Source organism: Herpailurus yagouaroundi, unplaced genomic scaffold (assembly GCF_014898765.1).
Source record: "Herpailurus yagouaroundi ecotype Mexico unplaced genomic scaffold, PumYag 163, whole genome shotgun sequence".
Taxonomy (NCBI): domain Eukaryota; kingdom Metazoa; phylum Chordata; class Mammalia; order Carnivora; family Felidae; genus Herpailurus; species Herpailurus yagouaroundi.
In genome coordinates this window covers 63,442,776-63,454,651 of record NW_024412404.1, presented here as the reverse complement: position 1 = coordinate 63,454,651, position 11,876 = coordinate 63,442,776, and the positions used below count along the sequence as shown (strand labels likewise).

The 11,876-nt window shown below is 50.0% G+C and overlaps 1 protein-coding gene across 1 annotated transcript in view; it reads right to left on the bottom strand.

The window, feature by feature from the left end:
* Nucleotides 1-9,136: 9,136 nt before the first annotated feature.
* Nucleotides 9,137-11,876, bottom strand: part of FOXI2 (forkhead box I2) — a 102,588-nt gene continuing 99,848 nt past the window's right edge. The window contains exons 3-4 of the mRNA XM_040486935.1: nt 11,538-11,876; nt 9,137-10,826 (exon numbers count right to left, since the gene is read on the bottom strand). Coding sequence (XP_040342869.1) covers nt 10,384-10,826; nt 11,538-11,876 — 782 coding nt within the window. The 3' untranslated portion in view covers nt 9,137-10,383. The remainder of the gene's footprint in view (nt 10,827-11,537) is intronic.

The window sequence follows — 11,876 nt, the reverse complement described above, 5'->3', positions numbered from 1 at the left end:
AAGAGTTGGCTACCTGAAGGCTTCCTAATGGCTTCCTGATGGCTTCCTGAAGAACAATGATGAGAAAGATGCTGAAGAAGAGTCCAGACGGAGAAGAGAAGAGCCCTGTGATTACTAACGTCTGCCCTGGAAGTAAGGAGCACAATGTATTAGCCGCTCCTGGAGGAATGATCTCAAGGGTCTTTCTGGCTCTAAAATGCTTGAATTTTTAAACTACTTTAAACCAATTCAACTTTAAGTTTTTAGCTGGAAAGAATTATTTGAAGATCCTTGACATAGATCTTTAGGTGTTGGGTGGGACCTTGACGCTTCTGTCCCTCTGTCTGATACCGGGATTCAGACCTGAGTCAGGAACCTGTCCCCACCTTCATCTGAAATCTTGTTGATTGTCCCCAAAACCTTCAGGGACATTTACTTATCTCCTTTTGTTATTTGCCATTGTATTCTTTGGCACCTACCCATGACCTGAGCTGAAATCAAGAGTTAGATGCTCAACTGACTCACCACCCAGGCACCCTGGCCCCTTCCGTTTTAAGACCACTTCCTGCTTAACTCCTTCATTCCCTCCTTACTTCTACCTCTCACCAGCCTGGCTTCATCTTTTGTTTCTCAGGGAAAATAGAGCCTCCCATGGGAATTGCCCCCTGACCCCCAGCTCCTCCCTTTGAGTCTCAAAGGAGGTCATGGTCTTTGTCTCCTCCGGACCAACGTTCCCTGCTCCTGAGCAGCCTCTTAGTCCCCCCAAAACCATACAGCTCCTGTCTCAGTGCTGAAAGTCTTATCTCTCAGATGATGAGTTCTGCCTGGGACACATTGGACTTGAGGTACATGGAGGTCATCGATATGTTGATGGCCGCGAGGCAGGTGGATGTACATGTTTGGAGCTCAGCAGTGATGTCAAGTGTGAGGAAGCAGATTCAAACACCACAGGACCTGTCCGGAGGCAGTGAGGCAACAGTCTCGAGCCAGGGAGGTCCCTGGGAGCACCTGGGCGAAGGCCCGTGGATTGGGCCTCAGAGGACAACCACACCTTCCCGGTAAGGAGGAGAAATGGACGGGCAGTGCCCATGCTTCCTAGGATGGCTTGGTGAGACACCTCCTTTTTCTTTTCTGGCTGATACGCCTTGTGAACATTTTGCCCGCTTTATCCATATGATTTTTTTTTAAAGAATTGAGGCCTGGTTTTGTTGACTGCCTCTCTTGTTCTCTCCTTTTCATTAGTCTTACTGTTATGATTCCTTCCTTCTTGTCTCTTTAACGTATTTTCTCTTTTCTAGTGCCTCTTTTTGAACACGTAACTCAACTATTTTTTATATTCCCTGTTTCTCTAAATAAGTTCATCAAAAATAGATAATGCCAAACATTTATCTTAATGACTGTCTCTCAAGCATTTTCAGGATTGTTCACTTCAATTTCCTTTATAAAAGTTATTTATTTATTTATTTGTTTGTTTATTTGAGAGACAGAGAAAGAGAAAAATCAGGGGAAAGGGGCAGAGGGAGGAAGAGAGAGAGAGAGAGAGAGAGAGAGAGAGAGAATCTTAAGCAGGCTCCATGCTCAGCTCAAAGACTGACACAAGGTTTGATCCCACAAGCCTGGGATCATGACTTGAGCCAAAATCAGGAGTCAGGAGCTCAACCCACTGAGCTACCCAGGTGCCCCAATTTCTTTTTTAAACACATGAAAACTGTTAAGAATTTTAAGAATTTGTTTTGATATCCAGACAGTTTTTTAACGATCTTTTATTGCTGGTTTCTAATTTAGTTGCATCAGGGTCAGAGAACATGGTCTCTGTGACAAAGCCCTTCTATCATTGTGGAAATTGCCCTCTGAGATCGAGCCTGTGGTTAATTGATAAACTAACACGTGCGTCAGATGCCTACCTTCATTTGTAGCGTATGGTTCTATTATCTATGTTATATCAGGTCGGGTAAGTTTGATGTTCAAGTCCACAATGGTACGAACCTGTGTGTGTGTGTGTCTGCTTGAGCTAGGTAGAAGTGGGTCAGATCACTTCCTCTGTGGAATTGTCAAATGTGTCTTTTCTTGTCAGTTTTTCTTAATGAATTATGAGAAAATACTGTCATTGACTTATATTCTTTATAAATTCTTTTTTTACGTTTATTTTTGAAAGAGAGAGAGAGAGAGAAAGCATGAGCAGGGGAGGGGCAGAGAGAGAGGGAGAGAGAGAGAATCCCAAGCAGGCTCTGCACTGTTAGGGCACACTTGGGGCCCCAGCTCACGAACCATGAGAGCCGAAATCAAGAGTAGGACGCTTAACCAACGGAGCCATCCAGGCGCCCCTTTATAGATTCTTGACGTGGACTTGTTACTATGTAGATTTCTTTTTTACCCATATCAATATATTTTCACCTAAATTCTATTTGGTATTAATATTACCATTCCAGCTTTCTTTTGGTTAAAATATGGCCATTATGTCTTTCACTTTCTTCACTTTTAATTTTCCGTAAAGGTTTTTCTATGGACATTTCTTAGCAACAGCAGTAAAAATAAATCCAGTCCTCTGTCCTTATTGGAACAGTTTCGCCTTTACATTTATTATAACTGATCACATATTTGGGCTTATGTCTATATCTGACTTTGTGTTTGCTCTTAATGATTCTTTCCCAGTCTCCTTTTCCTATAATCTGATGAATCAAGTGTCAACAACCTGCTCTCTGTAAACGACAGGCAATAAACATTTTAGGCTTTGCAGGCCAAGGGACAAAACTGAGGGTATTTTTTGATACTTCTATAACAAGAAAGAAAACAAATTTCCACAACGTTTTTGATGACATTCAAATTATAATAATAATTATAATAGAACACAATTGATGGCAAAAGCTAATCGTCTTAAACAAGTTTAGTTTTTTTTTTTTTCTGGACGTAATTTGTGGGCGCATTTTTCAACCACGCACCAGATCCCCTTTAATGAATGTATCGTGACTTAACGGCTTTCCTTACCCGTGTGACAAATGAGACACTCGGAAATTTACCATGCGTGATGGCAGCCTTGTTTTCGTCTTCTTTTCTTTTTGTGAAGCAATATGGCTGTGCTGATACGGCCTGTTGTGAATTTTCCAGTTCTTCTGAGCAAAGCCGTCCTGCACGAGGAAGTGCTGTGCGTAGTGATTCTGGTGTAGAGTGTGTCCTCAGCACATGTATGACATTAGTGGACAATGCCCACAGGTGCCTCGCCGTGCAACTCAGCAGCGGAATAATCCAACTCCCGTGCCTTAAAACTTCTGCATTTGAAGTCCACTCTTGTCTTCTTTTCTTGTTTTCATATGACGGGCTTGCACTGGCAATGTGAAAAAAAAAAAAAGTCTTGGCATGTCAACACAGGCGGTGGTCAAGAGGCTTCGCTGGGGCTGTCCCTGGGCTTTGCAGTGTGAGGCCACGGTAGCCGTGTTCGTGTCCAATGCAGCTGTGGTCTGCGATGCTCCGTGCTCCACTGCCAAAGCCACATGGACAGCATGTGAACAAATAGGCGTGCCGTGCTCAATAAATCTGTAGTTACGGGCGCTGAAATGTTAATTTCGTGTAATTCTCAGGTGTCGTGTCACATTGGTTTGTATGTGTGTTCTTTTTTAACCAATGGGGGAAAAAAACCACTCCTAGTCCATGGGCCGCACAAAAGCAGGTGGTGGGCCAGATCTGATAAATAACTTGGAATTTCCTGCCGTCTGTAATGTTTTTGTTCCTTCCGTCCTATTTGGAAGCTATAGATCGTATCTCTATTCATTTAGTGATTTCCCTTAATTTTAAAAATCATATCTACTATATTATATTTTATAGTAAAGACGTGTTGGTCCTATTTTAATTTTTTTTTCAAAGAGCATGCCTTCTGGCTCGTGTCTCTCACAATGAAGTCCGAAGGTTAGTCACATTTCTGTCCTGTGCCTGATCTTTCACGGGAATGGGACACAAGGGATTCAGTTCTCAGGAGCCAAGCTTGAGGACCACAGACACTGAAATTCTCAGCCACCTCCATCTGTTACAGGAAAGGCAAGTGGAGATGACGGGAAGACCACGGACTGTGGAGTCAGACACGCATGGCTTTCAACCTTGGCCTCCCGCCCCACCCCCTGTGGGCAAGACCCTGAGCCTCTCCCAGCCTTAGATTTTTCATTTGTAGAGCTGAGTTAACAATACCTCCCCTGCATATGAGCCTTCAGGAGACACGTGTCCATGATGCTCCTACTGATGGAGCTCTTGGCAGCACCACCATGAACTTCACCCGAGCCCCCGTCATTGCACCTGAGCTGGTTTGTTCCGACTGCAGGGCTCCGTGGTCTTGAATTCCAGAGCCCGGCACTACACTTTTGCTCTCCCATAGAGATTTCACTCAGTCTGTTGTGTGGAAGCATTTACGAAGCATTTGATTTGGTCACCTCTAAACCGAACGTCTCTATTTCCCAATGGCCACAGGACTGTCTGGTTTTCGGTGAAAGGCTGGTCCAGAGGTGGTGAACTGAGTGTGCCGTCCCAGCGAAGTCTCATCACTCACGCTCGCGTACGGTACGTGGACAGTCCTTTGGACTCAGGATGCCCCATTAGGCCATCAAGGGCGCTTTCAGGTTGCTGTATGAATGAGCCCGTGTGAAACCTGAGCCCAAGAGTGGGGTCCCTCCTGAGAGGTCAGAGGAATGTGGTAACATCCATCTTACTTAGTTACCTGAAAATGTATGACTTTTTCCTGTCATAAATCTCATTTTAATTTTGTGCCTGCAATAAACGCATAAACAGTGCAATGTGTACCAACAGACTTATGCTCTGAAACCTTGGAAATGAAAAAATATTCCTGGCACTGATGAAAAAGAAATCTGGTTAATAAAGAAGTGTTATCGATGTGGACTTCTTGTGTTTCTTGCGTATCTTCCATTCGTTATGGATACCAACTGGGGCACTGCAGAAAAAAATTAAAGCAGTAGTAAATGACCGAAAAAAATTAAATAAATAAAAGGTTAGGAGCAATAAATCTCTTAAGAATCGCATAAAGAAGGTTAAAAGGTGCAAACTTCCAGAGATAAAATAAGTTATGGGGATGTAACATATAGCATGGGGGCTATAGTTAATAATACCGTATTGTCTATTTGAAAGTTGCTGAGAGGGGAGATCTTAAAAGTTCTCATCACAAGAGAAAAACGTTTGTTAATTATGTGAAATGATGGATGGTAACCAGACTTAACGTGATCACTTCAAAATACACCCAAATAGGGGATCATTATGTTGTACACCTGAAACGGATACAGTTATACATCCGTTATATGTCCAAAAAGGAATTTTATAACAAATGATCACTTAAAAGCTTTACCTTCCTTCCTTTTTTTTTTAAAATAACTTCTTTCTTATGCTGTGCTGTTTAATGCGACCGATGGTTTTTAATATTCTCCAAATAAAATATATGATGTGATTTATTCTTTTTAGCAGGAATTTAACAATTTAAAAAAAATCAAAAAAGGCAATGTAATAAAGCAACGGAACTGTCCTGTTCCACTCAGGATGACAAAGACAAAAACGAAACAAACAAAAAAATACAGCATAAAGAATTAAGCACCATACTTCTCAAGAACCCTGAAACAGAAACCTTCCATTAAAGTATTAATTCTACTCACTCCCGAAGTTCATCTCCCCCTACGCCGACCTGCCCTCAGGCTTCCCAGAGTAAAGTGGACCCGGCAAGGTGAGGTCCAGTCAAAGGGAGCAGGTTGTTTGGGTCAGGTGCAGAAGTTAATGTTCGCCCCAGGCAGAGCCGAACTGCTGGTGCGTGCACACTTGCGGGCCGGCCACAGTGATGGATTGCTGGAACCGCTTAAGGGCCAGGAGGCAGGCAGACCTCTGCACACTTCTAGAAGTAGGTAGTGAAAATTATCTGTTGCACACACATTCTTTACCTCTCCCCATCTTTCAGTCTTGTTAAGCCCAGACCCTGTGGAAGGAACCCAGAAGCATCCCGCGATTCCCGCCCTCCAATTCTCCCTTCCACCTTGGGAGCTGAGCCTTGCTCAGCTGGACAAGGAGACTTAGCTCTGGGGGGAGCAGAGGTGAAAGGGAAGAGCGGCCTGGAAAATGCCTGGGCATCACTGGCCAATATGGAAGCGGCCCTCCGATAAAGGACTGGGTGGTTAACCTCTGATCAAGGTGTGGCCACCAAGTGTCAGCTCTATTCTCTGGAACATCATCTGTGTCATGATCCAAGAGGGAAGCTCATGAAGACTCACCAAACCTTATTGGCATCATACAATCTCTGAACTCTCCTGCCCCCCGGCCCCCACCTCCACGCCTTCTCGGCACATAGCCCTGCAGCACAGCTCACTCTGCATGATGGCAGGTGTCCCCAGGGCACTGTCTCAGTCATCTTTGTATCTGGAGGGTCCAGAAGAAGGCCTGACCCTGTGTAGGGAGGAATCAGGCCCATCATAGGGGATGGGGGTTGGGAGGAGTCTATGATGGGATGGAGAGTGCATGGAAAGCTTCGGGGACACCTACGCTCACATACTCATTCATTCATTCATTCAAATGCTACCACTTGGGTGCATATACTGGGGATATTACTGCGAAATAAAGCAGCCAGGCTGCTCCCCACATAGACCACAATCTGCGGGTGTGTGGAATAACCTCTCCATGGGCTGTAGGAGCAGAGCAGGGCTGGAAGAGACGCCAGGGAAAGATTCCTGAAAAGTGAGATCTCTCTGGAGCCTGAATGATGAAATGAGGAGGCAGAGAAGTCAGGGGAAGAGGGGCGGTAGCTTCCTGCTGACACCCCTCAGTGTGATCTGTAGCCTCTGGGAAATAAGTCACTTAATAGGTCAGAGCCCCAATTTCCATATCAGGAAAATGGGGATAATCACATTTGCCTCACCGGGTGGCTGTAAAGGCTTCATGAGATCATGTCCGTTTAGCAGCTAACAGACTCATTGTCCCCTTGACGTCCAACCGATGTCTGATGGACGGATGGGTGGTTCTTGCGGGCTACAGAAAGCCTCAATGACTCAGCAGTTCAATATGCTCTATATTAAGGCAGGGATACAAATCTGATTTCTTTAAATGAAAATCCAATTTAGTATACTATTCATTTACCCTCCGTGAGCTGAGTGAAACCAAAAATATTTCCCATTCTTTGTGTTCAGCTACTGATGATAGCTGATCAGAGAAATAAGTCAGCCCATGGCAGGTGCCAGGCCACTTGCCTTGAATAATGTTGTTTAGAAAATTGTATATTAGATTAAAAGAGAAAGCATTCCCCAAATTTCAACTGATGGATGCAGGGATGCATGAAAGGAACTCGTACCCAGGAGCCCTGAGGAAGGGCCAGCTCTGGTCACCACAGCTGCTGCCTTCTGTCACTATCAGACGACAGATCTTCTAGAAAGAGCACAGGTTTTATGATGAGGTTCCTAAAAGATGCTGCAGAGAAGGGAGCAAACGGGACTGGTTCCAGCCTGGGACAGGGCTCAACTCCCGGCCTCCAACACCATCAAGTTATGCAACAGAAATCAGGCAAACGCACCCCGAGTTAAGAGTGTGGAAAACACGGTGAGGTGTATTTAACTCAGATTGTGTGTTCACAAATGAGACGGCTGATCGACTTGATGATAAAGTCATCGTCTTGAGGCCAAATAACCAAGACCCGGCTGTAATTGCTCCTTCACCTCTGTCTCGTCTTCTAGAAGGAGATTCTGTGAGGGCAGCACAGGGCCCGGGCTATTCACTGAAGGGGCTAATGCAAAGCCCGGTACATATTTGGCACCCGAAAAGGTTTATTGAAGTAGTTGCACTTTATTAGGATGTGGGACTTGGCCCCTGTTGCATTCTGTGACGTTTGCACGTGTTCGTCTCCGCCTGAACTCAACCCCTGGATGCAGACTTGATATTCTCACAGCACCAGTCGAAAATACTAGGCCTTTGTGCACCAAGGCTAGGTACTGTCTTCTATGGCTTTTTGCTGGAGAACCATAGTCAAAGCGTGACAGTGTGGTGGGGGTGTGTGCGCAGATGTGGGCAGATGAAGGGGCGTTTCTGCATGTGGGCCGCGGGAAGATGGCATGCCTGTCAAGAGTCTTTTTAGCTCTCATTAGATGAGCTTCTAGAGACCAGTTGGCCCACCGACTCCGTTTTTCTAGCAGCAAAAATGGCGATCAACTTCCGTTTCCTGCTTCACTGAAGAGTTATAATAATTACTGTCATGTTATTTCCCTGGATGAAAAATGCCACTTGACTGCAGTGGGTACACTTAGGAAATTAAAGATTGAAAGTGGAACATTTATTCCCCAGGGCAGCACTGCCAACGTGCAAAATTTTTGTCCATCACATATGAACATACTCCATATTTAATCAATATGTGAAATGTAAACCCGTATCTTGAAATCCACACTTTTTAATTGTTTTTCTTTTTAATGTTTATTTATTTTTGAGAGAGACAGACAGACAGACAGAGTGCAAGCGGGGGAGGGGCAGAGGGAGAGGGAGACACAGAATCCGAAGCAGGTTCCAGGCTCCGAGCTGTCGGCGCAGAACACGATGCGGGGCTCGAACTCACAAACCGTGAGATCATGACCTGAGTCGAAGTCAGATGCTCAACCGCCTGAACCACCCCGGCACCCGGTCAAACTTTTTTTGTTAATTCTAACTTTCCTGCAAACTTGGAGTCTCTGGTGGGGTTAGTTGGGAACAGTAGTAGAACTCTTCTAATGTAAAAAACAGCATGTACAACATTCAAGTTACATATACTGGTGTTTGTTTTTAGCATCTTAGTGTATTAAAATAGGCTTGAGATAAAATTCTCCAATTTATAAGGTAAGGATTTTCTTTCTCTTTTCTGGTCTTAAGTCTATTACATTTGGGGAGTGTTTCTCCAAAAGAGATCTGGCCTTGGTGCTGCTTACCTTCTTACAGCCCGAGGCGAGATGTCCTGCAATGCTGAGACCTTAACAAGTCTGTGTCTGCCACCAGGAAGGCTCAGGGAGACGTGACCCGGGGTCCAAATTCACCCCAACTCTTGGTTTGTCATATCCATGTCCCCAATCTCTGGCCTCTCTCCCTCCCTCTTCCTCTCCATCCCCCCCCCCTCACACACACACACACACACACACACACACACACACACACACCCCATTGTTCATCAGGACCCCACCGCCAGTCAGCTCCAAGGAACTAACACAAGTGCAGCCCTCCCTCCCAGCACCAGCAGTGGCCCAGCAGCATCCAGGGGCCAGCTGGATTCTGAATTCAGTCTGCCAGCCTGGGGTGGGGGGGGGGTGTGTCTGGCTCACTAATCTGCTACCCTCCTCCCAAGGTAACTCCTCTCTCCCTGTTCTCCTCCAACCACCTGGGCTCAGGGAAAGGGGGTGCACCTGCCAAGCACCCACAGTGCCTGGAGGTGCCGGAATGATTGGCGCCCCAGGCCAAGTTTGGTAGGAGGCCAAAAGTTCTCCTCCCAATGGCTGTAGGCTCCCAAGAGAACCCTCTGGGTAAACAGCAAGTGGGAGAGTGGGCTCACTTATACATGGGAGGCTGTCCCTTCCCTCTGCATGCAGGGGGCAGCTTGGGCCCAAACTGGGGGATAAGGAGCAAGAGTGAGCCGGTGGGAGTGGGGTGGGGAGTAAACTGGAGCCCATCCTGTGACTCTGGGGTGCTAGGCACTGCTCCTGCGGTCCCCTGAGGCTCCCGGTCCCAGGACAGGGTCGGTGAGGGCCAGGCACCATCAGGGAAAGGCGCTGGAGTCCCCTGGCCGCCCGCAGCTCTCTCCCCTGCCATCACGCACAGCTGCAGCCACTAGAAAGTCCCTCCTACCCGCGTCCCAGTCGGGATTCCCTTCCCTGGCTGCCACAGTGCTGGTGACGGTGAAGAGAAGCTACCTGGCCCCACGGGGCCTTGCGACCCCCCTGCCCGCTTCCCTGAAAGGAGGGAAGGCCCTGCGCCGCCAGGTGGACCAGGCTGGGCCGGAGGAGGAGGAAATGGGCCGCGGGGTAGAACGCGGGCCACCCTCCCGAAAGCACCTAGAAGGCTCTTTGGAGTGGGCCAGGCTCCCCTCCTAAAAGCTGGAGCCGAGCGCCAGCCTGTCGCCCCTTTAAGGCGGATGCCAGAGAGCACAGGTTCGAGGTCCAGAGCAGCTGGAAGAACAGGGGGAGCAGGGAGCGGCCCATTTGCCCCATCTGAACGGTAGTGGGGTGAGGGTGAGGCAGGGCAGCGGGAACAGCGGGGCCACCGGGGCGGGGGGGGGGGGGGCGGGGGGGATGACGCGCGCTCGCCTCGATCTGTTCTCGGCGGCTCCGCGGGCTCTGCGCTCGCTCTGGGGCGTTGACTCTGGGGCGCCAAGCAGGCGGGAACCGGGCTTGAGCTCCGCACGTCCGCACAGCACTGGGGACGTCCCGGCCCCCCTCACACTTCGGTCCCCTCCCGACGGTAGACGAAGGGGTCCACGCGGAAGGCGGGGGCCGCGGTCTGACGTCCGGCACCGAAGCCGGGTGCGGGGCCTGGGGCCCGGGGCCCGTGGGCGGCGACCGTCGTCGGTCTCCCGACTGAGAAGTCCCCCGCCAGGCCCGCAGGGAAGGTACCGAGGCCGCCAGCCAGGGCGCCCATGGCCGAGGCGAAACCGGACAGGCAGGTGGCCGCCTCGGGCGCGGGCGGGGAAGGCGGGGCCTGCAGGTCCGGGGAGGCGGCGCCCAGGGGCTCCAGCTCCGGCGCCGTGGCTCCTCCGGGGCTCCCGGCTCCCGAGGCTGCGGCGGCGCTCACCTCTCCTCTCCTCTTCCTCTTCCGTCGGAAGTTGCCGTTGTCGAACATCTTCTCGCAGTTTGGGTCCAGGGTCCAGTAATTGCCTTTACCTGCGCAAGAAGAGAGGGCTCAGCTCGGAAAAATACGGGGTTTGGGGGACCATGGTGTGCGCTTGAGGAATGCAGGTCAACTTCAAAAAGACCCCCCCCCCCCGGCCCCCCCAGCGCCCCCCCCCCCCCCCACGACGGCCTCCACAGTCCGACTGGGAAGAACGTGGACATCCCAGAAAGGCCTGGGAAGGGCGACAACCAAGAAATACGGAGCCCCTCTAAGTTCAAGGCCAGGGAGAAGACATGGGGAGCAGAGCCACCTGGACGGGGGCTGTCGCTCCTCCAGTGGAGTCCGGCCCCGATGTCGTGTCCAGCGCTTCCCGGATTGGCATGCCATTTGTCTTTCCAGTTCTTGGGGTACGCACGCTCTTCCCCATCTCACAGCAAAGGACACTGGAGCCCAGAGGACTAACTCCAAGGCTGGCCCAGCTGACCGGCTTTCCGGGTTCTTCCTTCGCGGGAGCGCACAGAGCTTTCAAGACGCACAGAGCAGTAGACCCGAAGCCAGGGTCTGCGGGTTTCGGGGTCGTCTAGGAGGCTGCCCTCCTCCCCTTCCTCCCGCCTCAGTTCCCCTAGCTGTGCGGTGTGGGAGGGACTGGGTTGCCCCAGCCACCGGGCCCAAGTGCCAGCGGCCGGGCGGCCGGCATCCGCGGAGTCCTGGACGGGACGATGGGGCGCGCCTTTTTTTTTTTTTTTTTTTTTTTTTTTTACCTGGGTCGTCCTCCTCGCGGGGCACCTTCTTGAAGCAGTCGTTGAGCGACAGGTTGTGGCGGATGGAGTTCTGCCAGCCTGCCTTGCTGCGCTTGTAGAAGGGGAAGTTGCCGGCCACGTACTGGTAGATCTGGCTGAGCGTCAGCTTCCGCAGCGGCGCGCTCTGGATGGCCATGGCGATGAGCGCCGAGTACGAGTAGGGCGGCCTCACCAGCCTCAGCAGCTCCTGCTGGCCCGACAGGCTCAGCCACGCGAGGTCTGCGCCCGCCAGGCCGCCCGGGGCGCCGAGAAGCGGGCCGGGGGCCGCGTAGCGGGGCGCGGGCCGGGGGCCGGCGGCGT